Source organism: Muntiacus reevesi, chromosome 15, assembly GCF_963930625.1.
Source record: "Muntiacus reevesi chromosome 15, mMunRee1.1, whole genome shotgun sequence".
Lineage (NCBI taxonomy): Eukaryota > Metazoa > Chordata > Mammalia > Artiodactyla > Cervidae > Muntiacus > Muntiacus reevesi.
The window spans coordinates 29,157,059-29,184,553 of record NC_089263.1 but is presented as its reverse complement, the minus strand read 5'-3'; the positions used below and the strand labels follow the sequence as shown (position 1 = coordinate 29,184,553).

General features: G+C 44.0%; 2 protein-coding genes across 4 annotated transcripts in view; one reads left to right on the top strand and one right to left on the bottom strand.

The window, feature by feature from the left end:
• The first annotated feature begins 199 nt into the window (after nucleotides 1-199).
• On the top strand, nucleotides 200-19,810 carry CHRNA3 (cholinergic receptor nicotinic alpha 3 subunit). The gene is made up of 7 exons (XM_065906689.1): nucleotides 200-337; nucleotides 1,903-2,042; nucleotides 2,156-2,200; nucleotides 3,283-3,392; nucleotides 9,392-10,403; nucleotides 15,601-15,725; nucleotides 19,677-19,810. The coding sequence occupies exons 1-7, from the start codon at nucleotides 250-252 to the stop codon at nucleotides 19,678-19,680; spliced, it is 1,524 nt and encodes a 507-aa protein (XP_065762761.1). The 5' UTR covers nucleotides 200-249; the 3' UTR covers nucleotides 19,681-19,810.
• CHRNA5 (cholinergic receptor nicotinic alpha 5 subunit) overlaps nucleotides 17,835-27,495 on the bottom strand; it is a 26,778-nt gene continuing 17,117 nt past the window's right edge. For all 3 annotated transcript variants that reach the window (XM_065906690.1, XM_065906691.1, XM_065906693.1), the window contains 4 exons: nucleotides 27,356-27,400; nucleotides 25,612-25,721; nucleotides 22,898-23,729; nucleotides 17,835-19,783 (listed from right to left, as the gene is read on the bottom strand). In XM_065906690.1, the coding sequence (XP_065762762.1) occupies nucleotides 19,622-19,783; nucleotides 22,898-23,729; nucleotides 25,612-25,721; nucleotides 27,356-27,400 (1,149 nt within the window). In that variant the 3' untranslated portion in view covers nucleotides 17,835-19,621. The remainder of the gene's footprint in view (nucleotides 19,784-22,897; nucleotides 23,730-25,611; nucleotides 25,722-27,355; nucleotides 27,401-27,495) is intronic.

Below are 27,495 nucleotides of genomic sequence, written 5' to 3'. Positions count from 1 at the left end.
CCGGGGAGAGCACCTCTCTCGGGTTAGAGGCTCCGGAACCGCGCGGGGGCGGGCGGGGCCGCGCCGAGGCTGTGGGTGGGGCAGCCGGGGCTCCGCGCGCCGGGTCCGGGTCGGACTCCGAGCGGGGCGGCTGCGCTGCGCGCCTGGCCGCGCGAGTCTGTCTCCGCCACCGCCCCGCCGGCTCCGAATTGTTCGGCTCCGCTCCGCCCCGCCCGCCCCGTCCGCGCGGAGCCTCCGGCCGGACCCGCCATGGACGCCCAGCCGCGCGGTGTTCGCTCCGCGAAGCTCTCGCCCCTCGCGGCTGCGCCGCCGCTGCTGCTGCTTCTGCTGCTGCCAGGTACGGGCGCGGGGCAACGGAGACCCGGAGGACCGGGCCGGGACCCAGGGTCCGTAGGGGTTGCGGCCCCGAGCGCAGCGCGGAGAGGCGGGGACAAGGGCGTCGTGGCCGGGGCCCCGCACCCTGTGTGGTCTGGCTCCGACCCGGCGGCGAGGTGGGTGGGTGCGTGCGTGTTTCCCCCTCGACTCCCCATTCTTGAGAGTCTTCTGGGCGCAGCCCGGAGGCGCGGGGAGGGCCCGCACCGGGGGCCTTCCTTCCCCAGCCCGGGGCTACAGATTCGAGTCCCAGACCTGCCAGTGCGTCCTGCTTGGCGCACTGGGTACCGGACTGGCGCCCCCAGGCCGCGGGTTCCACTGTCCGCATCCCGCCCACCTCGAATAGATGGGGAAGCTGAGGCCAGAGAGGGCTAAAGGCTTGACCAAGGCCACCTGGGGCAGAGGGGAGTCGTTTCAGGGCGCTAGCCTCTCCTCTTTGTCCTCGCCTCTCAGGCGCTCCTGGCGCCTCCCCGCCTTCCGCCCGGTCTCTGAGAGGAGCCTGTTAGGGAAATGCCGGCCCAGACCCGACGACGCCAGAAAACTTTTTGGATGTCCTGCGAGGGGTGGTAGATACGAGGGGGCGAGGGATTTGGCAGGGCTGACGGCGGTCCCTGCAGCTGAGCTGGACGTCGGTTGGGAGACCACGCTGTGACCATGCACTCGGAAGGCTGATGCTGCCTTCCAGGGCTGAGGCCCCCACTACTCAGAGCGCCGTCCGCTCCACACGGAGCTCCTGACTCTGGCCCGGTCTTTATGTGCCGGGCGGAGCGGGGAGGGCAGTCAAAATCCCTGGAGAAGTTGGGTTGAACTTCACTGAGGATTCCCCTCATTCCTTCCCAGATTTCTCCCAGATCTGTAAGTGGGAAGCAAAAGACAGCTGACTCAGAATGCCTGGGGTGTGGCTTATAAACAAAGGGGGTCCCCAAGGGTTTCAGAGAGAGAAGGGTCTTTGATCAAGATGTGAAGACATCATTAGCAGGGACCGTGGATCACACTCTGAGATCATGGGAGCCATGTAAGGTCCTGGGTGGGAAGAAGGGGAGTCCCAGTCCTGGGCTGCCATCTCCCTCTGACCCTGGGGTGCCCCTGCCTTGGGAGTGGACTGGTCATCCCTCCATTGTGGCTGTACCCTGGCAGACTGCATTTGTATCAACCCCTGCCCTGTAGTAACAAAGATAGTCATGATGGTTCTTGAGCTTTTACAACATGCCAGCCCTGAGAGGTTAAGCCACTTGCCTAAGTTCACACGGCTGACAGGCAATCTGTCAGGATTTGCACCAGATCTGTCCAAATTCAGAGCCTATGCTTATAACCACTGTGCCTGTCACTGAATGTGTGTGATCTGATGGAATCCCTTCTGTCTTGGGCCTCAGTTTCCTCGACTGTAAACTTGAAGGAGTGACTAGTCTGAAAGTCTGGAGTTCCAGAGAGTACCCCCAGCAGGGGGAGGGGAGGCTGTGGGTGCATGGTGTTCCTGGGGAGGGGGAAAATGATGACTACCCCAGGATCTGACGGGGCTACTTCCCTCAGTGGCCAGCACCTCCGACGCTGAGCATCGCCTGTTTGAGCGGCTGTTTGAAGATTACAACGAGATCATCCGGCCGGTGGCCAATGTGTCTGACCCGGTTGTCATCCAGTTTGAGGTGTCCATGTCTCAGCTGGTGAAGGTGGTGAGTGTCAGAGCCACAAGCCGTGGCCGTGGGGGATGGAGCTTCTGGAAGAGGCTTTCCCAGAACCAGCCTTGTTTTTGTAATCCACCATCTACTTTAATCTCTCTTTCTAGGATGAGGTAAACCAGATCATGGAGACTAACCTGTGGCTCAAGCAAGTAAGTGACCAGACCCTGAGCCCTGCTGCCCCCTGGTGGTGACTGTTTTCTTTGCTATCCCTGAATGAGAACAAAGGGCCTAGATGCTGACCTAGATTGGGGTCCACCGACTAGCCGGTCTGTCTCTTCTGGGCTTGGGGTCACATGCACTGCCCTACACCCTCCTGGAAGGACTGCAGGGTCCGGCCCCTCAAGTCACAGACAATAGACTGAAGCCTGGAAAGAGAGAGAGACACTGCCCCGCCCCACATGCTCACACAAAATGAAAATGGCGCAGACCCAGGCCTGGAGCCCTGACCTCTGACTCTAGGCTGCGGCCTGAGACACCTCTTTCCCTTCCTCTTGCTAAAAACTCATGCTTAAGTCAGAATCATATGCCGTTGTGTTTAGGAGGGTGGGAGCCGGGTTCTGGATTTTCTTGTTCAGATTGAGACCAAAGAAATCGGCTCCCGCGTGTCCTCCCCAGGGAGCTCTGTGCAGACGTGGACAGATAACTCACTGACCTAAGGCTGATTCTTCCACCAGTCCAGCCAACTAGCCACTCAGCTCAGCAGCCTTCCTTCCCAGGAGGCTGGGCATGGTGCCCACTGGGCACTCTGTGGCACACATGCCCCTTGACCACAGCCTCAGGTCCTCCCAGCCTCTGCACCCAGACACTTCTTGGGTCCTGGTGGGATCATGGCTCCTTCCCCAGAACCCTTCAGAGGCCAACCCTGCTCAACTTGGAGATAGAAAGGTGGTTCTGTGTGTTATTAGCACTCTGTTATTAGGGCTTCATGGCATAGCTGAGCCATTTTAGGGATGTAAACAGCAGGAGGATAAGGCAGGGACCTGGACCTAGCACTGGAAGTGACTGGAGAAAGCCCTAATGGTCCTAACCGATTGATCATGGAGGCAGCGGCTCCCGGCAGCCAGCACCAGCCCAGTGCTGCCCTGTGACTAGCACCCGCAGGAGGAACTGGGCCAGTGTGGTCTTCATCACGGAGGTGGCTCTGATGTGCGGCAGAGGTGGGAGGTCACCAAGATGGGTGGTGTCAAGAGAAGTAAAACCACGCTGGTCCTTCTCCGCCTCCTCCCCCCAGATCTGGAACGACTACAAGCTGAAGTGGAACCCATCCGACTACGACGGGGCCGAGTTCATGCGTGTCCCTGCGCAGAAGATCTGGAAGCCAGACATTGTGCTCTACAACAAGTAAGGTGCCTGGTGGCCCCCACCCTCTCGGGGCTGTCAGCCTGGACCTGGGTCTTTGGCCTACTGGCTTTACAGCCTTGGCTTCCTGAGACCTTTGCCAAGAGGGCTTCATTCATCTGAGTCATTCTGCAGGTGTTTATTGAGCATCCACTATATGCCAGGTGTTACGTGGTACCTGAGACCCCCCTTCCCCTTCCTCTTGCTAAAAACTCATCCTTAAGTCAGACTCATATGGCGTTGTTGTTGAGATAAGGTGGCACAGAACATTAATAGATAACCACCACTCCTCTTGCCTCCAGAAGGGCAAAGAAGGAAATACACAGGGGTGGGCATTGGTCACCAAGGCAGGAGCTGAACCTCCCTGAAAGTCAGGTCCCACCGGTCCCTATGGTTAGGCCATGGGAAAGCTTCATTCTTCTACTCACCTAGCAGATTACTCCTCCCCGCCTGACGCTGCACATGCGCCTTTGCCCACCAGCAGCAGGAAGCCCCGCTTCTTTCTCGCTTTCAAAGGTTCTTTTCCTGCTGGTCTGAACCTGCCCATCCTGGCACCTCCAAAACCTGCCTCTCTTTCCATGCAAACCTGACACTTTACACATTTAGCCTCTGTTAAACACACATAATTTTGATGGATATTTTACAGTATGTACTAGTTTATTCTCTGGGTATTGCAAAACTTCATGTTTGCACCTATGCTTTATCTCTGGAGTTATAGTATCTTGAACAAAAAAACAACAATGAACATTTTTCAGCAAAACACTTGATATAGAATTAGTTGAATCTGATTTTGAAGTGTTTTGTGTTTAGGTTTGTCTGCCATATTAGTACAAATTAATATGTTTTACTATTAGTATTGGGACTAGAGGAGCTGAATCCCACTTTCTAGTCATGGGCTAAAAGAACTAAAAGAAGGAGTCCTTTACCCACTCCAAAGATGGTCCATGTTTTATTTACTGCTTTCCCAAGAAAAGACAGCATTCATGTTTCTTTCATGCAACTTGTGAATTGGTCCTTAAAGAACTGGGACAGGGGATAAATTAACTGGTTTGCAGAATGTGAGCTGTCCTACAAATCTCCTGGTCCAGAGGCTCTTAGGGAACTGGACAGGGTGGTGAGACTTTTTCCTGAGATAGAATTAAAGTGGGCGCAGCTTTTAATCTTATGATTTGAAAGTCATAGCTGTTTTCTTGCTAGCAATCTTGGGTGAATAGCTGGGGTGCTTTAGGGATGTATGCTTTTAACAATAACGAAAGATATAGTGAAATGTTTCAGATCAGATGTGGAGAGGAACAAATATCAAAAGGAATTTCCTTGGAATCTGAAGCTGAAAATAACATTTAGAGAAAATCATCCAACTCCTCTGTCCTAACTAAAACTTGAGTTTCTCTAAACAGGTGAAAGTTTCATCTCAACACACTAGAAACACCTTTTACCTTCTTATGCCAGTTTCTCCTATGGTTTTTTGTTTTCTGAAGTTCGTTCTCTAGTAGAATCCTCAGAAAGTGTTCATGGACACAATATACCCTAAGTTCTCACACATGGATAACTCACAATACCCTTTTTAGGTAATACTTTTGTCATTTTACTGATATAAAATCCTTAGTTCACATTTTCCTTCCATGAAAATCTTAAAAATGCTGACTCGTGTTCTGGTATGAAGTTTTGCTGTCAAAAACTATTGCCAATCTAATTTTCTTTTTCTTGTATAATCTGGTGACTTTGGGGAGAGAAAAGGGACTCTATTAATAAGTGTGCCTGGACTACAGAAATAAACCAAGGCTGTCCTGAAACAAATTGGGATGCATAGTCAGCGGGTTTTTCTTTTTCTTGGGTAACCCAAAGATATTTTTCATTTATCTTTAAAATCTAGTTGTTTTACTCTGTACCATTTACATAATAAGACTTCTTTTATTCCAGTAAATTTTTTGTGAATTTGAGTTTTTAAGATTTGTTCTGTTCTATGGTGCTATCTCTCCAGGAACTCCTTTTTCACATAAATTGCAACTTCTTTACCTATATTCCCTCTCTGTTATTTTCTCTCAAATTCTTTTTGTCTCTTTTTGATTTAAATTTTTTCTCCTTTCTTATTTCCATCACTACACTTTCCATGGTATCTGCTTGTTGTTATGTTTTAGTCTTTATTTCTAAAATGATTTTTAAATTTCTTTTTTCCTGTTCTTTCCTGTGTTTTGTCAGTTCTTTATTGAACTCCTGTCACTTACCCAAATTCTTAACTTTCTGTTTCTAATTTATGCTGCTCTTTCAAAGTTTCTAAATGTTGCTTTTTAGGTTAATTTATAATGTCAGATTATCAGTTTCATCTGTTCTGTGGATATCTTTTTGTGTGGTTATGTGTTATTCAGTTACTTTTCATATTTTTCTTACAATACGTTCACATGGGGCCCAGTCTGTCCTTCATTGTTTTTGTTGACAGCATTTGCTCTACTTTTAGGGCAGGTTCCCAGAGGGAATGGGAGTGGGTAAGAGCACATCTCTGTGTCGCCCACTTGGGAGCTCCCTCCTCCACCAGTTCCCTTGAAGCATTAAAATGCTCTGTGTAGGGACTTCCCTGGTGGTCCAGTGGCTAAGACTCTGTGTTCCCAATGCAGGGGGCCCGAGTTCCATCCCTGGTCAGGGAACTAGATCCCACATGCCACAACCGTGAGTTCACTTGCTGCACCTAAAGATCCTGTGTGCCACAGCTAAGACCTGGTGCAGCCAAATAAGTTAATAAATAAATGTTTAAAAAAAAAATAACTCTCTTTTTTTTTTTTTTTTTTTTAGTGTAAACATAACTTTTATTTTTTATTTTTTTATTTTTTTTAATTTTTATTTTTCAGTGGGTTTTGTCATACATTGATATGAATCAGCCATAGAGTTACACGAATTCCCCATCCCGGTCTCCCATCCCACCTCCCTCTCCACCCGATTCCTCTGGATCTTCCCAGCCCAACAGGCCCGAGCACTTGACTCATGCCTCCCACCTGGGCTGGTGGTCTGTTTCACCACAGATAATATTATTCGAAAATAACTCTCTTATAAATGCCCCATGTAGCCACCTCCACAGCCTAAGAGCTGCCGCTTCTAGATGGCTGCTTCTCTAGTTTCTGAACCATCTTCTCACCCCCAATTTCCCGCCTTCTTCAATCTGGATCCTTCCTGATGCAGCTTTTTTTTCTGGGTGGGTCTCTGTCCTTCTGGAAGGCAGTTGGGGTGGGGCATGTTTCTGAGATCAAGAGCCCACACTGGTCCCGACTCCTCTGCAGACCTCCATGGGCCCATCATTTTGTCCTCTCCCACAGACTGGACCCGGTGGCACCCTGCCTATTCCACTGTTCCCCTTGCTAAGGCTGCAATACAGAGAGGGGGTCCTCTTGTTTTTAATAAGACGAGCTAGCATTTATTAAAATGTGTTTGTTTATTTTTGGCTGTACTATGTCTTCGTTGCAGTGCACAGGCTTTCTCTAGCTGCAGCGAGTGGCAGCCACTCTCCAAATCATCCAATTCCTCTGTCCTAACTAAAACTTGAGGACTCAAGTGCCCCCACCACATGTGGAATCCTCCTGGATCAGGGATTGAACCTCTGCCCCCTGCACGGGCAGATAGACTCCCAACCCCTGGGTCACTCGGAAAGTCTGGATCCTCTCTTTTGAGGGGCAGATGCTTCTTGGTGATTTCTATCTGGGGCTCTCAGGACAGAACTCCTCCACTTCCCTCGGCCACCTCCACAGCAGCTGACCCTGCCCGCAGCCCGTGCATGTCCCGTTGGTGGTGCTGTGTGACCCCACACCCTCACCTCTGAGCTTCATAGGGCTCCATGTAGCCTAGTTCTGTTGATGATGTGGGCAGTGAGTCCTCAAGTGTGTGTCCAAAAGGCCAGAACACGCACTTGAGGACTCAAGTTCCGAGTGTTCAAGGCTCTGCCACAAACTCTCTGTGGGACCCTGAGCAAGAGAACCCTGCTCTCTGACTTTCAGTCTCCTCCTCAGTGAAATGTGGGGCTTAGACTGGAGCAGGGATCATCAAGATTGTCTCTGAAGGGCCAAGTAGTATTTTAAGCTTTGGAGGCCTTACAGCCTCTGTCACAGCGAGCCAGCCCTGTCCTTGTCACTTAATAGTTGCGGACAATAGACCACAAATGGGTATGGGTGTGTGCACCAATAAAAATTTATTCACAGAAATAGGGGCCAAGCCAGTGGGCCGTAGCTTGCCAACCTCTGGACTAGTGCCTGGGCTCTGAAGGTCCATTTTGTGGATCCAGGATGCCTTAAGGAAAGTTGTTCCGGAGGCTTCTGCCTTCCCAGGGGCCCTCTCAGCCTTCTGTGGAGTGTAGGCCAGCCTCCCAGGGCTCCTCTCTGCCCCACATGGTCAAGTCCACTTGGGGTGGTGTGGGTCCCTACCGCCACCCCACTTCTCATAACCCTCCTCCTTTGCTCCTGGGGTCAGAAATCATCTTCTCGGGAATTGAGGGCCGAGTATGATAAATCAGGCTGAGAACATATAAACGCTGCAGGGTACCTTTGGGAAGCACAGCTGGAGTAAAGGGGTTAATGGATTTGACATCACGTTCCACATGTAATGACTGTCCTGCTCAACAGAACATGTGAGGGTGGAAGGGCCAGAGACCAGCAAGGAGACAGGCCCCAGACATCTCCCTTCTGTCTTCACACAATGGTATCCGGTAACAACCAGACAGGATATCTCTAAATGTTTAGGTTTATCTTTTTTTTTCTTTTTTTTTTTTCAGCGTTTTGGATAGATTGGTATGGTAGTTGTTGCCTTTAGAAGGACATGCACACCTTCAAATGCAGAACTCTAAGAAATCAGTCAAAGGGTGGCTGACCCAGGGAAACATCAAGAGGCTTCACTGGGCAAAGCCATTGTTTTGAGGACTGGCTGGCTTCACTCTCACACGTGAGACTGGACAGGGTATTGAGTTGGTCATCAGCAAATCTTCCATTGCACAAGCCAGCTCATAAATGCCAGCAAGCCAACTCTAAGAATAATATATATCTCTGCCTAGAAAGGAAGTCAGGGTGGACGTAGCTAAGGGAGAAGGAGCATGGGGGAGAGTATGGGGAAGGATAGGGACACAGAAGGCAAAGGAACCTGTTGTGCTGGATTTAAAAGACAAGGAATCAGAAAATGTGATTATTCATTCTAGAACAGTGCAAGGAAGAATGGGGGAGTGTGGTGAACCGGAGAACCAAAATCCAGAGACAGGGCCTGGTAATAGACCCATTTAAGAGGGCTGTTGAATGCGAGTGGGCTCCCACAGTGGTCTGCACAGCCTTTTGAGATCCAGGGTGTGGTTCTACATGCATGCGTGTACACATATTGGGCACCCAATTGAGGACAGGAGGAGGCATTTCAAGGACCAAACCACAGGGACCTGAACACCTGCCTCCAAATGACCACATTCATTAATTTCTTTTATTTCTTTAATTAAAGGAGAAAACTCCCTGGCATTTGGGAGTATCTCAGTAAATATCAGGGCTTCCCAGATGGTTCAGTGGGTAAAGAATCCACCTGCAACGCAGGAGATGCAGGAGGTGTGGGTTGGATCTCTAGGTTGGGAAGATCTCCTAGAGGAGGGAATGGCAACCCACTCCAGTATTCTTGCCTGGAGAATTCCATGGACAGAGGAGCCTGGCGGGCTACAGTGCATAGGATTTCAGAGTCGAACACAACTGAAGCGCCTGAGCACGCACATACACAGTAAATTTCAAGTAGGGAGTTGTTTGGTGTGGGATGAGCCAGTGACATGGCCTGGGTCGGGGAGAATGACGATGAGTGTGTCAGACTACCTGTGGGTGGGGGGTCCTGGGCCTCAGTATCCCCACTGGTAAATGGATTGGTGACCTGGAAGACTTTTTATAGCACTTTGAATGCTTATATTCTGCAGTTTTACAAGTCGTTACTTGCTGTTTACCAGCTGGCCGTGTGAGAGGCTGGACTAGACCACGTGTGTGCCACACGCCTCCTCTTTATTTTCACAGTGCTGTTGGGGATTTCCAAGTGGACGACAAGACCAAAGCTTTACTCAAGTACACAGGGGAAGTGACTTGGATCCCCCCAGCCATCTTTAAGAGCTCATGCAAAATCGACGTGACCTACTTCCCGTTTGATTACCAGAACTGCACCATGAAGTTCGGTTCCTGGTCCTACGACAAGGCAAAAATCGACCTGGTCCTGATCGGCTCCTCCATGAACCTCAAGGACTACTGGGAGAGTGGCGAGTGGGCCATCATCAAAGCCCCCGGTTACAAGCACGAAATCAAGTACAACTGCTGCGAGGAGATCTACCAGGACATCACCTACTCCCTCTACATCCGGCGCCTGCCCCTGTTCTACACCATCAACCTCATCATCCCCTGCCTGCTCATCTCCTTCCTGACTGTGCTTGTCTTCTACCTGCCCTCCGACTGCGGTGAGAAGGTGACCCTCTGCATCTCGGTGCTCCTCTCCTTGACCGTGTTTCTCCTGGTGATCACCGAGACCATCCCGTCCACCTCGCTGGTGATTCCCCTGATCGGCGAGTACCTGCTGTTCACCATGATCTTTGTAACCTTGTCCATCGTCATCACCGTCTTCGTGCTCAATGTGCACTACAGGACCCCGACCACCCACACGATGCCCACGTGGGTGAAGACCATATTCTTGAACTTGCTTCCCAGGGTCATGTTCATGACCAGGCCGGCAAGCAACGAGAGTGACACTCAGAGGCTGAGACCCTTCTATAGCGCTGAGCTCTCAAACCTGAATTGCTTCAGCCGCGTAGAGTCCAAGGGCTGCAAGGAAGGCTACCCCTGCCAGGATGGGCTGTGCGGCTACTGCCACCATCGCAGGGCAAAAATCTCCAATTTCAGCGCCAACCTCACGAGAAGCTCCAGTTCTGAATCTGTCAACGCCGTGCTCTCCCTCTCTGCTCTGTCACCGGAAATCAAAGAAGCTATCCAGAGTGTCAAGTATATTGCTGAAACTATGAAAGCACAAAATGAAGCCAAAGAGGTAAAGATGTATCTGTTATTACATTAGTCATTCACTCATTCAACAAACATTTTTTGGTTCTTTGTGGACAAGGCTTAGGGTGGGGTTAAGGAATTAGACTGGCATCAGTGAGCTGTTTTCAGACCTGCTCTTCCAGGTACCAGTTACATATCCTTGGATATGCTGCCTCACCTGTGTGAGCCTGTCTTGTCTTCTGTGAAATGGAATGATAAAGGTTGTATGTGGTGCCTTGCATTTAGCTCCTAGGCTGCCAGCCGTTTAGGCCATAGGAACTCTTAGTGCCAAGAGAATGGATTAGGAGGTAGGCTGGAAGAGGGAGTGAGACCAGATGATCTCCTATTAGTATTGATTAGCTGAGCTGACATTTTAAACTTTATTGATTGTGTCCCCCCATCCCCCTTGAAGTGTAATTTGCATAAGGTACACATGTCTTAAGTGTGCATACAGTTCAGTGAATTATTACATTATGTGTACACTCATGGAACCATGATCTAGATAAAGACATAGAACATTTCCAGTGCCCCAGAAAGCTCCCTCTTGCCCCTCCCAGTCAGTACCCCACTCCCTCCCTCCTTACTAACCACTGATCCTGACCTCTTTTACATTAATTTTACCTATTCTTTAAAAAAAATTTTTTTTTAAATCTATTTGGCTGCACCAGCTCTTAGTTGTGGCACACAGGATCTAGTTCCCTGACCAAGGATTGAACCTGGGCCCCCTGCATAGGGAGTGAGGAGTCTTAGCCACTAGACTACCAGGGAAGTCCCTGATTTTACCTGTTCTTGAACTTCATATAAATGGCATTGCATAACCTCTTTCATATTTGACTTCTTTCTTTCAACAAAATGTACCAAACGTCTGAGGTTTATCCTTTGGGTTTGTTACTGCTGTGTAATATTCTGCAATAAGACAGCACCACCTTCTGTTCATTCCATCTACAATTGTTGGATGTTTGGTTGTTTCCAGGTTGGAGCTATTGTGACTAAAGCTGCTATAAATGTTCTTACATTTATATGTAAGAACATATGCATGTTCTTACATACATTCACTCCTCCTGGATACACACCTAAGGATGGAACTGCTGGATCACTGGAGAGATGTATTTTCCACTTTAGTGGATACAGTCAGGTTTCCAAAATGTTTAAGCCAATTGACACACCCACTGGCAATGTTTGAGAGTCCCCAGCTGCCATACATCCTTGCCAGCGGGGTGAAGTGGCATCACTTGATGTTTTAATTAGCATGTCCTGGTTGAGTAATTAGCATGTCCTGGTTGAGTAATGAATAGTAGGTCTCCTTTTCATATGCTTATTGGCCATTTGGATATCTTCTTTTGTGAAATATCTATTCACACTCTCGCCCATGGTTTTTTTAATTGGGTGGACTTCTATTTTCTCCAAAAATCTTATTTTAGAACTAGTGATAGGTATTAATGATGGGGAAGCTTTACACTTATGTATTTGGCTGCTCCCACTGTTTACCCCCAAGGTTATTATGCTCTGCCTTAAGTTGCTTATTAGCAGAGAGCTAATTACTAGATAATTTCATCTCCTGATGCCCTGGAGGTAATTAATTTTGGTAGGAAATGTCTAGAGCCTCTTTTTCAGCTGTGAATGGCATATTAATGGGAGTAGATGAGACAGGAGGGAGACAGAGATAGCGGCCCTATCTCCTCACCCCACCCATCTGAGCAACTCTGCCCATCTTGTGACTCCTAACAATGCACAGCCTCCTGATGATGTCAGATTTAGCCAAAAGGTCAGCCCCTCCTTCAAATTCAGTTGAAGCAATTGCTGGACATTAAGTACATGATTAGTGAAAAACTACTCATTGGTCTAACACTAATCACTTTTGCAGATACTCTCTAACCTTTATCTACTTTTAAAATCATCACTTCTTTTGAGTGATAATTGAGTGGACTTCTATTTCCTCCAAAATGCTTATGTTAGAAATAGTGACAGGTATTAATGATAGGGAAGCTTTACACTTATGTGTTTGGCTGCTCCCAACTAGAGGCACATGGTTCATCTCAAGAGGCACTCACTGCTCACCTCTGGTCATCTGGTGATGTGGTCCCATTGTTTTTCCAGAGAATGCAGAAAACCGGACCACAGGGCAGTGGATTGCTACCTGTTTGTGAAAGGGTGGCAGGTGTTAGAATAAAGATGCCTACTCAGTGCTCTGGGGAGGCGGGCTGTCGGAAGGATTCCTTTTTCTATCTTACTGCATGACTGACACACTATTGTGTACATAGTTTCCCAGAGATGTTTTAATTTCCTAATTCCCCGGCTCCAACTTGGTTGGTTTTAACTGTCCTGACCTCCTAGAAATTCAGACCAAGCAGGCTCAGTTCTCCCAGAGCCATCTCGTGAGGGTGCTGGGAGCCTGTGAATGACAGTTTTAACTGTCCTGACCTCCTAGGAATTCAGACCAAGCAAGCTCAGTTCTCCCAGAGCCATCTCCTGAGGGTGCTGGGAGCCTGTGAATGACTGTCCCTGGACACACTGCCCTGTCCCAGAGAGACAGGAGTGTCAGCGTGTCACCTGCCTTGGGTCTTCTTGAGTTGTGTTAGTGACCCTTACTTGTTCACACTTGTGAGTTTAACACTCTAAATTCAAAGTTAAGGTAGGACTGGGTTACAAATTAGAAAATTAGTTAGGGAGCTTGTGTTCTCACGGTTTTGACAGCTGATCCTTCAAGACTGGTTCGACTGCATGAGTTGCTCTTGAGGTCTTAGAGGTGTGCACAGATCAGAGCCATGATCTTCTGAGCTAATAACCCTGAGACAACTTGTTTGGTTGAGATATAGATAGAGAGATATACCTATAGATGTATGTATATCTGTTATTTCATTCATTCCAACCAGAGTCTGACTTTTGATCAATGATTTATTTATATGTATTGTAATTACTGTTTTCCGAGGGTTAAATTTCGCCCATCTTATTTCATGTTTTCCATTTACTTTTTTTTTTTTTTTTGGCCTCGGTTCTTGTTGTGGTTTAGAAAGGTTAAATTTTTTTTGCTGATTGAAAGCCATGTACTCTCTGTTATTCTTCTGTTACCTTGTCCCTCAAGATCTCCTCCTCGTCCCTTTGACTCAGCTCTAGTTGTTTCATCTTTGATGTGGGGAGTGAGGAGGGAAGTCTCAGGCCCTACCGGTCAGTGGGCACCTTCTCTGCTCTCTCTTCCCGGCTCCACTTTGCTCACAAGTGGCCCCACCTGCCTCCCTGGGCCAGGAGTAGCAGGCTGGAAAGAGGCACAGGGCTGGGGGGGAAGAGCACAATCAGTCCCTCCCCAGTTCTTCCTGCTAACAAGACCCTCCTCCAGCCCCACGCCCATGCTCACACTCACCAGCCACACCTGTCCGCGTTTCTGACCATCTTTAATGCAGTCTCCTTTCTGGGATATCCCCGGGGTTGGGCTGAGGGATGACACCAGGACCTTGGGCTAGTTTACCATTCTGCCTAACACTCATCTACCTGTTCATGCATCGTTAGTGCCAAAGTGTCCAGAGAATAGCCAATGTCATTGTGCCGAAATACCCAGAGTTAGACATAAAGTTAATTTTCACCCAGATCGCTTTGCAACACTATTTGTATTATGTGTAAGACCCAAGTTCACCAGGCTAAACCATGTGAAATGCTGTCAGAGGGAGATTTATAATGCATCATTTTAAAAATCAGCTTTAATATCAGTAGGTATTGTCCATTAAGGACCCTGTGCCAGGCACATATTTCATTTAATCTTCATAACATCTCTCTGAAGCAGGTACTGTTCTTATCCCTGACTTACCAGTGAGGAAATTGAGGCTAAGCAAGGTCACATATTTGAACCAGATTCTCACACCTAGAAAGGAGCAGAGCTGGGAATTATAACAAGTCTTGCTTTTCCCACCCCACTGCTTCCTAGAGCCTTCGGTGGTTTGGCCAGTAGCGGGGTTAGTAGAAATTACAGCGTCTATTTTATATTTGAAGCTTTTACAAACCAGTCTTAGGGATTTGAATAAAGTACCTTGTGGCAAATAGGGCGTTATAGTTCTAATCCATTGACTTTTCAGTGTCATCGAGAGGACACATTGACTCAAGTTCACAATGGTGAAATAAAATCCTTGTCTCCCAGCCCCATCTCAGTCCACTTAATTAAATTACCAAATCACATGCTGCCTCTTTATTATGTGATTATTTCTTAAAAAATCAGTTGATTCATGGGTTCTCTTTTTCTCAATTCAATTATGGTTTCCTTGCTTTCTGAGTTGTCTAGGAGTATAATTAATGTGCAATTCTCCTTCCTATTTCAAGCCAAAATTGAAGCTCTATTATATACAATTAGACTTACTCTTTCTTCCATCTTTTACTTTATTGTCAGCAATTGTTTCTGACTTTGAACCTGTCCTGTAACTATACAGAATTCCATACTTTGGCCTTATAATTGAAGATGATAGTTGGCTAGTTGGGTATTGTGGACAGGGGGGGCTGTGTGAGAGAAAGTGATGAGGGGCTTGGCCTGGTGGGCTTGTTTCATTTTTGAAACAGATGTTAAAAGGAAATTAGTATCAAAAACTGGATAAGAGCTAGTACTTTGAAATAATGATAAATGATGTTGGATTGCATAAGCTATCCTAACAAGGGCCCAGAATCCTCCACCAGAAGTGTAAGTCAAGTAACTAGTTTAACTAACTTTATAAATTAGAATTCAATTGGGGGGGGATGGGTTATGTATATATTAAGAAATTTCTTATTTATGGGAGTTCCCTGGCGGTCCAGTGATTAAGGCTCTGCCTTCCAAGGCAGGGAGTGCAGGTTCGATCTCTGGTCAGGGAGCTAAGACCCGACATGCCTCCCAGTCAGAAAACCAAAACATAAAACGGAAGCAATATTGTAACAAATTCAATAAAAACTTTAAAAATGATTCACATAAACAAAAATCTTTTAAAAAAAGAAATTTCTGATTTTAAAGCATTTAATATGACAGATATTCTGTTCCTGTTTCTCTAGTGCATAAAGAGAAATGTGAGAAGGGTAGATTTCCTCAGACTACATTAATTAGGAAAAAAAGTTTTCTTGCCATGTTGGCAGCAGAATGGTTTCTTCTCCTCCTGAAACACATTTATTAAATATTTGGTACTGAAAATCTGTTCAGTTTGCCTTTTCCTTCCTGCTTTATTTTTCCTCTCATGATTTTTGTTTTTGTCTTTCAGATTCAAGACGATTGGAAGTATGTTGCCATGGTGATTGATCGTATTTTTCTGTGGGTTTTCATCCTGGTGTGCATTTTAGGGACGGCAGGATTGTTTCTACAACCCTTGATGACCAGGGACGACGCGTAAGAACTAAACTGTGTGTTATTTTTGAGGTTATTCACGGGCGTTGAGGGAGAGGGGAATCACTTTTTAATTTATTTTTCAATGTGGTAAAGTACACTGAGCATAAAATTTATTGTCTAAACCATGTTTAAGTGCACAGTTCAGTGGTAAATGTATTCACATTGTTATGTAACCATCACCACCAGCCCACCCAACTCTAGACCAGTTAAACAATCACTCTTCATTCTCCCCTCTCCCTTGCAACCATCATAATACTTTGTCTTTATGATTTTGACTAAGCTAAGTACCTCATGTAAGTGCAATCATACAGTATTTGTCTTTTTGTGACTGGCCTGTTTCACGTTGCAGAATGTCCCTAAAGGTTCATCCATGTTGTAGCATATTGCAGAATTTCCTTACTTTTTAAGGCTAAATAATAATCAGTTGCAAGTATACACATTTTATTTGTCCATTTATCTGTTGATGGACACTTGGGTTGCTCCCAGGTTTTATGTTTTGTGGATAATGTAGCAATGAACATGGGTGTACAAATCTCTCTTCTGTACCTTGCTTTCAATTCTTTTAGGGATATACCGAGAAGTGGAATTGTTTGATCATATGTTAATTCTATTTTTAATTTTTTAAGGAACTGCCATTCTGTTTCCCACCAGGGCTATGCCGTTTTACATTCCCATCAACAACGCATGAGTTTCTCTACATCCTCATCATACTTATCGTTTTCTGTTTTTTTTGACAATAGCAAACCTACAGGTTGTGAGGCAGTATCTCATTGTAGTTTTGATTTGCATTTCTCTAATTGCTAGTGATTTTGAGCATTCTTCATGTGTTTATTGGCCATTCTTATGTCTTCTTTGGAGGAATGTCTTTTCAAGATCTTTGCCCATTTTTGAATTGGGTTGTTTTTTATCTTTAAGTTTTAGGAGTTCTCTATATATTCTGGATATTAATCCTTTATCAGATATATGAGTTGCAAATATTTTTTCCCAGTCTGTGGGTTGTCTTCATTACTGTTGATAGTATCTTCTGATGCACAAATTTTTAAAATTTTCAAGAAGTCCAATTTGTCTGCTTTTTCATTTCTTACCTGTGCTTTTTTGTGTCATATCCAAGAAACCATTGCCAAATCTAATGTCATAAAGCATTTGAATTCTGTTTTCTTCTGAGAGCTTACTTGTTTTAGGTCTTACAGGTAAGCTTTTTCTCAATAGAGGTTCCTATCATCACGCTACTGGCTTTGCTTTTGGCATTTCAAAGCTTACTTATTATCCAGTTGTCTTGACTTTTGTTTTAAAAAAAGATTCACATAAGAAAAATGTCAAGAGTATTATAGGTAAATGAACATTTAACCAGCCTTTGGATTAGGTAAAAATATGTCAAAATATAATTCTACAGTGATAAGTAGCATGCTGTGCTATGGACCATGTAAAAATGGACTAAATACAAAAACTTTAGGTTTTTTTTTTTAGTGCTGGAGACATAGCTGGATGGGGAAAAAAAAAAACCCTTGCTGTTCAGAAATGGGAAGAATTGTTTGGTTCAGTATCACAACAGATTTCCCAGTGGTTTTCTTATTTAGCTCATAATCTCCTTGAAGTTTATATCATTTCAGCAAGACCTCACTACTATCATTTCTTACCATGCACTTCGTTTTTTTTTATCTTTTACTGTTTTTCAAGAGTCCTAGGACCATGCCCCCATTTTGGATGGCCTTATTTATCTTGCATAATTCTAAATGATTAAGAGAGATTATGCTTAGCCACACATTCACTGTTAAAGAGCCTTCTGAACAGGGTTTCTCACCCTTAGCACTAGTAACATTTGGGGCCGGATTAATTCTGTGCTGGGGGGGCAGACCTGTCCTGTTACACTGTAGGATCTTTAGCAGCACCCTGGCCCCTACCCACTAGATGCCAATAACATAACCCCATCCCTTGCCAGATACGATGACCAAAAATGTCTCTGAGGATTGTTAAATGTCCCCTCAGGGGCGAAACTGCCCCTGGTTGAGAACCACTGCTTTAGACAAATTATCAGGGAGAGTGTATCCCATACTCAACTTCTGAATCTGAGTAACTACTGGCAAGAGATGATGATTTACAGAGACTGTTCTAATCTTCTCACTAGTCATTATGATGTTTTTCCTATGCAAAAATAAAACGGACAAAATTGCAGCCCACCGTGACTCATGTTTCAATAAGCCAAAAGAAGATTTCTATAAAATGTATTTACATGTAAATTTTTAAAGTAAGGCTTCCCTGGTGGCTCAGCTAGTAAAGAATCCACCTGCAATGCAGGAGACCCCAGTTCGATTCCTGAGTCAGGAATATCCACTGGAGAAGGGATAGGTCCTACTTCAGTATTCCTGGACTTCCCTGGTGGCTCAGCGGGTAAAGAATCCGCCTGCAATGCGGGAGGCCTGGGTTTGGGAAGATCCCCTGAAGGGAAAGGCTCTCCACTCCAGTATTCTGGCCTGGAGAATCCCATGGACTGTCTAGTCAGTCCATGGGGTCGCAAAGGGTCGGACACGACTGAATGACTTTCACTTTTTTAAGTAAGAGCAGTGGAGATATAATAAGGATCAGGGATATAGACAAGCCATGACAGCGAACAGACTGTTTAAACACATTAAATCAGGAGACTGTCACTCATTAAATGGCATTAAACACCTGCCTACAATAAAATGCAAATTAGACAGGATCCCCTCTGCCTTCCAAAGAGTGTTAACTTGAACTTAGACCTGTTACTTACTATAAATAAATAAGGTATCTGTTATCTCAAAAGCTAACAACTCTAAATTGAATGCAAGATTTCTTATCAGTATTTTCTTCCTGGTCATAGCTGAATCAGGAACATTTAGAGATGAAATTTTAACTATCTACCTGTGATACATGATACTGTACTGAATAAGTAGTAATAGGCTAAGACTAGATTACGTCTAAATCTACGTCTAAATTACATCTAAACTCTAATATTCCACTACTGTACTGTAATTTTTGGAAGGAAAGAGGTAAAATTGAAACATCACAGGTATGTAACAATGTGCTTATACATAATTAGAATATCACCTTTAATATTAGAAGATGGTTTTCTCACAGAACAATTTAGTAGTATACACAGACCTGTTCTTAAAATGGGATTCACTTAGTTGTAGTGGACGCTTCTGAGGTCAAGGATCAAAAGATGCTACCAGAATTTATATAAAAGGTGGTCCTATTAATTGTGGAAAAAGTAGGCAAGAGAACTGAAATAATATTAGGGATATGCTATACTGCATGTCCATAGGAATTGTCTATTGTATGACTTCATGATGGAAGGTAAGCTGTAAAAATAGTTAATAACAATAATTGTTCAGTTTAAGCATCTACAAAATAAAGTAAGCCTTAAAGGAATTCCAAATTCCCAGTTTTCATTTTTTAAAAATGCTGGTTATAAAAAAGTTGCATCATATTCAACCATTATCATACCAAGTAGCCAGCTTACTTAAAATAACACTATACTGTAGCTGTTATGCAGTAAATACAGGACAGAGAGAATTTTTAAATGTGTACCTTTACCAAATGAAATCAGTCTTCAAATACAACAGGATTTTCCAGCACAGTCAAAGATGAACTTCACTGCTGATTACAAAATAGAATTATTTGCCAGGATACAAACATTAGATTTTTATTAGTTCAGTTTAGATAATATTTTGTGCTGTTATTTTTAGAAGATCAAATATTATTCACTCAGTTATTACTTTAGTCATGCAGCTAAATATTTTAATGGGCAATCTACTGAGATAAACTGATGTCGGTTGCATCAAATTTTAAACACAATTCACATTTTCGTAATTTATAGGTGCCATAACAAATATGTGCCTTTTAACTAAATTCCTACTACAACCCCTTGGAAAGTGTCACTTATTTTCATTTCCAATATGAATTGGTACTATTATATTTGCCCATTTATAGATAACAGGAACAAAAAGCCCAAGAGATCCAACAACTGAAACCAGAAGAAAAGTCCACAGAAACATCCGATCAAGAACCTGGGCTATGAATTTCCAATCTTCAACAACCTGTACCACAAAAAAACAAAAACCAACGTTAAATAATTAAGACACAATTTGTAAATTTACATGTCAACTTATAATACAAGTGGCTTATTTTGATAGATTTTTAATAAAATATAGTACTTGCATATCTTAAAATAAACTTTAAAAATATTTTAAATTCTTACTATATATAGTTATTTCTATTAATTATTCTGGCCCAGGAGTGTTTGTTTTAATTTTTAAAGACAATCCAGCCTGAAGTTAATCTCATGACAAATGAAAAGTTGGTTCAGAATTAATATACATTCAACAGCTGTTAATCTTCTTCCTCGCCTCACTTGCTTTATTTAGTTCTGGATTTCCTAGGGACCATTTTAACCTAAGCTCATGAGTTCAGATCAAACCGGTCAATCCTAAAAGGAGTCAACCCTGAATATTCATTAGAAGAACTGATGCTGAAGCTGAAGCTCCAATATTTTGGCCACCTAATGGGAAGAGCCAACTCATTAGAAAAGACCCTGATGCTGGGAAAGACTAAAGGCAAAAGGAGAAGGGGATGGCAGAGGATGAGATGGTTGGATGGCATCACTGACTCAATGGGCATGAATTTGAGCAAACTCCAGGAGACAGTGGAAGACAGAGGAACCTGGCATTCTGCAGTCCATGGAGTCACCAAGAGTTGGACACAACTTAGCAACTGAACAACAATACCATGAGTTCAGATCTGATGGCCAAGAGCTCATTCCCTCCCCGTTTTTGCAGCCCAAGCAGAGAGCTGGCTCAGCAGGTGTGAGTGACCTCAAGGAAAGGGCAGGCCGAGACCAGGCCCTGAGCACCAGAGGCTCCTACTCACCAGGCCACGCCCTTGACCACGGGCTTCCTTAGCCCCTGCTCTCTATGAAGCATGGAGTCTTCTATAGGAACTGTGCTCCAAAGTTTCAGGATAATATAAAATTTAGAGGATTATAAAACCCTACAGCTTCTCTACTTATAAGTTTTTCCCTTGAAAATAAACCCCCTTTACTGGTCTTATGGAAGGCGCCCTGACCCTGCTGTACAACAGACATTCATTAAATACAGTCTAGGGACTTCCCTGGTGGTCCAGTGGTTAAGATTCTGAACTTCTAATGCAGGGCATGTGGGTTTGAGTCCTGGTGGGGGATTTAAGATCCCACATGCTGCACTGATTGGCCAAATAAATAACTAAATCCTATCTCAATCCATACTACTATCTAATATCTGTATTTTTTAAGACTCCTTTGATGGCTTCACCTTATAAACTAATTTAACTAGATACTTACACCAAATAGAAACTTCATGTTCCACAAGTATTAAAAGTTTATAGATTAATACAACATTGTAAATCAACTATACTTGAATAAAAAATTTTTTAAAGTCTATTAGAAACATATGTCAATGTCCCTTTGGGGGAGAGAGCTGGTATTTTACTAGATTCATTCCATCTGCTTACCTCACCTGCTAGAAATTTTTCCATTTAACAAAGTTTTAGAGATTAGAATTCATATACATGTTTTATGTTAGGTACTATTTTCTTTTGATTTACAATATTATATTAGTTTCAGGTGTACAATAGTCATTCAAAATTTTTATAGATTATACTCCATTTAAGTTACGGTAAAATATCATCTAGGGACTTCTCTGGTGGCACAGTGGATAAGAATCCGCCTGCCAATGCAGAGGACAGGGGTTCAATCCCTGGTCCAGGAAGATTCACTTTCTGAGGAGCAACTAAGCCCATGGTCCACAACTACTGAGGCAGCATGTCCTGGAGCCTGTGCTCCATAACAAAGAGCACCCCTGCTCTCCAAAACTAGAGAAGGTAGTGAAGACCCAGCACAGCCAAAAAGATATACATTTTAAAAAATATTTCCTATGCTGTACAATATATCCTTATAGCTTTCTAATATATAGTAACCTGTACCTCTCATCCCCTGGCCTGTCTTGCCCCCCTTTTCCCTTTCACCACTGGTAACCTCTAGTTTTCTGTACCTGTGAGAGAATTCATATCATTTTAATGCAACTATTGAAAGTAAATTCAATCATAAAAAATTGTATTAGAGTCATACCTTTAAAAATATTATGCAATAGAAATAAAGAATAGTGACAAGACTGAAATATTTTGAAAAAAAACACCAGTTCAATATCACATTAATAAAACGTATTCATGGTTTAATTCTTGCATTTAAAAAATTAAATAAGGACCCAGCGAGTTATTTTTCTATAACAAAATTTGGAGTAAACGTTTGTTTTTAAATTAAGCATATTATTAAATACTAGACTAAGCCTCACATGTATCTGATGTATAATGCATAACACCTGAGACCTTATTGCTGTTAATTTCACTAACATTCTCTTGTAAGTGAACAAGAGGATTCTAGAAAAATATCTTGGCTGTATTTATAAAGCCTACATTAGAGTCATTAAAAATCTGAAATCACTTTTGATAAATTACAATGCAATTTGTGCCTGCAGATGACCATAGAATTCAGAAACAAAGTTACTGAAGATCAAATTGAAACAGTTAATCATGTTAGCCAAAGCTAACTATGCCTTAGAAAAACAGAACGGTGGGAATCACACAGCATTACTAAAAGTCATCTTGGCACAGACTTAGAGAACAGACCTGTGGACACGGTGTGGGAAGGGGAGGGTGGGACGAATTGACAGAGTGGCATGGAAACATATACACTACCATAGGTAAAACAGATAGCCCGTGGGAATCTGCTGTGACACAGGGAACTCAACCCAGTGCTCTGTGACAACCTAGAGGGGTGGGACGGGGTGGGAGGCGGGAGGGACGTTCATGAGGAAGGGGACGTATGTGTACCTGTGGCCGATTCATGTTGATGTATGGCAGAAACCGGCACAATACTGTAAAGTAATTATCCTCCAATAAAAAAAAGTCGTCCAAGATGCCGATGGGGGAAAAGGAGATGTGAGGTTTGTGTATATGCCACATTTTGCAGATGTTTTCATTGAAATTTTAGTAACGCTCTTTTACAAAACAGTCTGTCAATATCTCTGGCCCTCAATCTATCCTTAGTCTTAAGGGTCATGCCAGGTGCCTGACTTAGAATCAAAACAGACGTGCATTTGTAAATACATGTGGTCACAGACCTCACGGACATCGTTCTCCTTCATGACGTGTCTTGTGATATAGCGAATGGAATCCAGTGCAGCTTCCAGCGTGTTTCTAGAAGATTTGGGTCCACGGCTGCTCCGAGCTTCCTCCTTCTGACTGAAGTACCTATCTACGTGACTTCTCATGCAAAGCAGTTTTGGTAGCTTGTGAAGAAATATCTTGCGGACCCACGGAGCCATAGCGTTGTGCGTTGAGGAAGAACGGTGATGAATGTTGATAGCAAAGACAGTGACCATGATGGACAGTGTCACAAAAATCATGGTAAACACCAGGTACTCTCCAATCAGAGGTATGACTTTGGAAGATGAGGGTATGATCTCTTCAATAACGAGAAGGAAGACAGTCAGAGACACAAGTACTGAAGTGCAGAGACAAATCTTTTCACCTTCATTTGAAGGAAGATAGAAGACAAGTACAGTTAAAAACGAGAGCCCAATGCAGGGTATAATGAGGAACAAGGTATAGAAGAGAGGCAGTCGCTTAATTACGAATGAGTAAGTGATGTAAGGATACCAGCAGCCGCTGTCGGTTCTGTTCCCTTTGCTCCCTGTCGCGCTCACAATTTCCCATTCTCCATTATCAAAAAAATCTCTCTTGTCTACATCTTGGTCCTCTAAAATTATATCAACCTGTGATCCGTCATAAGTCCATGAACCAAATTTCATGGAACAGTTTTGGAGATCAAACGGGAAAAATGTGACATCGATGGTACATGAACTTTTGTAGTTTGCCGGTGGAGTCCAGGTCACGGCGCCGTCGTACCTGACGACGGCTTTGGTACTGGCCCCTTCAAAACGTCCATCTGCACTGAAATACAAGGCAGGGAATAAACAACCCGGTGTGCATTTGACAAGCCTAATGTCCATAAGAAAGCCTACATTATAGCATGAAATATCCTTAAAATTATTACACTTGAGATATGCCTGCAACATGTAGGGGACTCTAGAGTCCTTAAATATCTAACTTTACTGAAGTCAAACCACTGTTTCCATGTCTACTCCAGGACCAACAGATCTGTATTTACAGAATCTTGAGATTCATGTAGTTGAAATGATTTCACTTTGATTACATACAAAAGGTAATTGGCGCCAATGGTAAAGAACCGATGCAGCAGATGCAAGAGACGCGGGTTTGAGCTCTGGGTCAGGAAGATCACCTGGGGAAGGAAATGGCAACCCACTCCAGCATTCTTGCCTGGAGAATCTCATGGACAGAAGAGCCTGGTGGGCTACAGTCCATGGGGTCGCAAAGAGTCAGACACGACTGAAGCGACTTAGCATGCATGCACACACACAATATAACTAGGCTACTTATGACAATGGACATGCATAGAGCCAGAACCTGAATCCATATTCCTAGATCCACTGCCTCCAGTGATTGTCCCCCTCCATGACAGATACTGGACACTTCCTACAGTGATGGGGAAAGAACAACAGTCCCAAGCTGGGCAGAGCCCTGGAAAACAGCTGTCCCTCTCGAAGTGCGTGAACTCACTCACTGGGGAAGTCTAGCAGGAAACACCACCACCACCACCATGAGCTATCTTTGGAATACTGTTCTCTATGTTAAAATTCATGTAGCTTTTGCACACCCCTCTGCAATATATCCATGTTAAATATAAAACTGTTTGCAGTGACTTCGAGTGAAATGATGCTCCAGGAAGCTGCATCATGCTACCTTGAAGCTTTGTTCACTCCTTCCATGTTGAGAAGCATGGAGGTAAAGTAAGAAATATTTTTTCTCAGCCTTTGCTCTGTCCTCATGCCAATGCCTTTTTGCAAATAAGATAAAGTACACTAGGATAAGCACAAATTCCCCAGTGTCCTGGAGTGGTTGATCCTAGAAAAAAATGAAACTGGCATCTAGAAATACCCTTTCCCCTAAGTCAAAAACCATAATCGAAACACATTTAGGTAGAATACTCATTAATATGAGCTAATAATCAACCCAACATTCCTCACTGTGGGAAAATTATGACAACATAATTTTCAAAATTATTGAGAATTACAAAAATTACAACATCTAAGCAAAATTAAAAGGATGCACATTTAAACATAAAGTAAGGCCTTAACTATTTAAAAAAAAATACCAAAAAATCTGGAAGGAAGTCAGCAAATATGTAGGCTTGAAAATAGGAGGTAAATAGGATGCCAGGCTGTCTTACTGTGAACACCTCCACCCCCACCATCACACGTGAGCTGTGATCTTAGACAAAACATAACTACCCTTGGCCTCCATTTTCTCATCTGGCAAATAAAGGTAATCATACCTAGTTCATGAGGTTATCTTGAGAATCAGATGAATAAAGCATATAAGGCACTGAGCACATTGTCAGGCACAGAATAAGTTCACTATACATGTAAGTCAGTAGTTGTGGTTGTCTCCATGTGGTAGGTTAACAGGACTGATTGTATTTCCCCCAATTTCTTTATACCTTTCTGGACTTTCCAAATGGATTACAAATTTTTAAAATCCAAGAACACTTTTATGATCAGAAAATAATACACAAGAAAAATGGAGAGGATCCACAGAACACATTTGTAGGTTCACAAAACAAAAGAACACAAGATTAAGTCATGGGACTTTATATATAGCAATTTTCAAAGGGAATAAAAAAAATACTGGTGCCAAATAGTAATACAACTGCTTTCTTAAGAAAACATAAAATGGTATTTTGACTATAACTTACTTATCAAACAAAACGATATCTGGAATCCAAAGAGAGTCTGAAGGGACACGTATAAGTTTTATTCCACCGTAGTCATCAGGGTTCCATCTTAATTTCACATCTATCCATTCCTTTAAAACAAAGAAACCGGAATCAATTTCAATAAAAGCAATAGCCAAAACCAATGAAAACTCTACTTTCTTTGCCAAACTCAGATATTTTAGACACGAAGTCACCTCTATTCCCAGTAGAGAAAACTCACCTCCAAGTCCTTCTTATGGGCACTGGGGGACAGCCCTGTCCCCTCTGCGGTGACTGTAACCATGGCCCTCCTGAGACACAGGTGAGGACCAGAGCTGGGTGCGTTCATGGCTCTGCTCAACACCTCTTCTGCTACCAGCTAACCAGACCCAGGAGCTGCAGCCATGGGCACCTGAGGTCCAGGTTCAAGGAAAACGTTCTCTTTTCTAGCCGTTTTGTCATTGACTTGGCTGGACTAGACCATGCAAAGAGCAGATGGATTTATGACACATTCCACATAGTTAAACACACCATCCCACCTCCACATAGTAATAATTCTGTGATCAGGTCAAGACTTGCACCCCAAGGAAAGCACATATGCCTTTAAGGAGTTTGGGGTTAGGCAACTGGTAGTATTAAAAACCAGGGACAGGACTTCCCTGGCAATCCAGTGGTTAAGAATCCACCTACCAACGCAGGGGACATGGGTTCCATCCCTGGTCTGGGAAGATTTCACATTCTGCAATGCAACTAAGCCCAGGCACCATAACCACTGAAGCCCCCGTGCCCCAGAGCCCATACTCCACTAGAGATGCCACCACAATAAGTCTGTGCACCACAACGAAGAGTAGCCCCCGCTCTCTGCAACTAGAGAAAGCCCGTGCTCAATAATGAAGACCCAGTGCAATCAAAAATAAATAAAATCAGGGGTAGTAAAGAACAAACAAAGGGAAGCGCTCAATAGCAGCTGGGCACATATGACGGTTCAGAAACAAAAAGAAAAACTCCCTTATATAAAAGGGACTATGAAAATAAAAAATAAACGATTACATTCTTGCCTGCTCCCATCTCAGAGTAAAAACCAAAATCCTACAGTGGCCTAGGAACCACACTCATAACCTATGCTAGAAGTACCCATCTGCCTCTGGTAGCTTCACTGACCTCATCCCCCACTCCCGTCCCCATGGCCACTCACCCCTGGCCAGCTGGCTTCTTTGCTACTCCCTAAACACACCAGGCACTCTCCAACCTCAGGGCCTTTGCATGTTTGTGTCCCTCTGCCTGGACACTCCCCCCCCCCGCCCCCCCAGATACTTGCGTGGCTTGCTTCAAGTCTTTGTTCAAATCTTACCTTCTCAGTGGCACTTCTCCTGTCCATCCTATTTAAAAGCCCAGTCCCCAAGACTTCCTGTCTGCCTTCTCAGTATTTTTCTCCAAGCTTATCAGCTTGAAAGGTACTATACAACTTCCTATTTATCCCACTCCCCTCCATTGGAATGAAGTTCCTTGAGGGCTAGACTTTTGTCTGTTTTGTTCACTGCTGTTTCCCCAGTGCCCAGAACAGTGCCTGCCAAATGCCAGGCACTCAGTATTAACTGCATGAATACAAGTTTCCATCTACCTCACCTTTCTGCCTCCTGCCTGTCCACCAAGACTAAATATTCATGTCCCTTCTGTGCTACAAACTCTGTAAAAACAATGGCAACAGTCAACTGTCACATGGCCCTTCGAATTTGATACATACCTGTTTCAACCAGACATTGGTTGTCATTAACTGATTTTTCTCATCCTATAAAATAAAAAAAATTTAAAAGGCTGATTATTTCAATTACAGAAATGATAATTCTTTAAGTAAGAATTTTATCAGTTTTTATATAAGCACTC

Excerpts from the sequence above, each read along its gene's own strand:
- CHRNA3 (XM_065906689.1), top strand. The coding sequence starts at position 250 with ATGGACGCCCAGCCGCGCGGTGTTCGCTCCGCGAAGCTCTCGCCCCTC. Across the intron at positions 2,043-2,155 it reads TGTCTCAGCTGGTGAAGGTG|GATGAGGTAAACCAGATCAT; the intron begins GTGAGTGTCAGA and ends CTCTCTTTCTAG. Across the intron at positions 2,201-3,282 it reads CTAACCTGTGGCTCAAGCAA|ATCTGGAACGACTACAAGCT; the intron begins GTAAGTGACCAG and ends TCCTCCCCCCAG.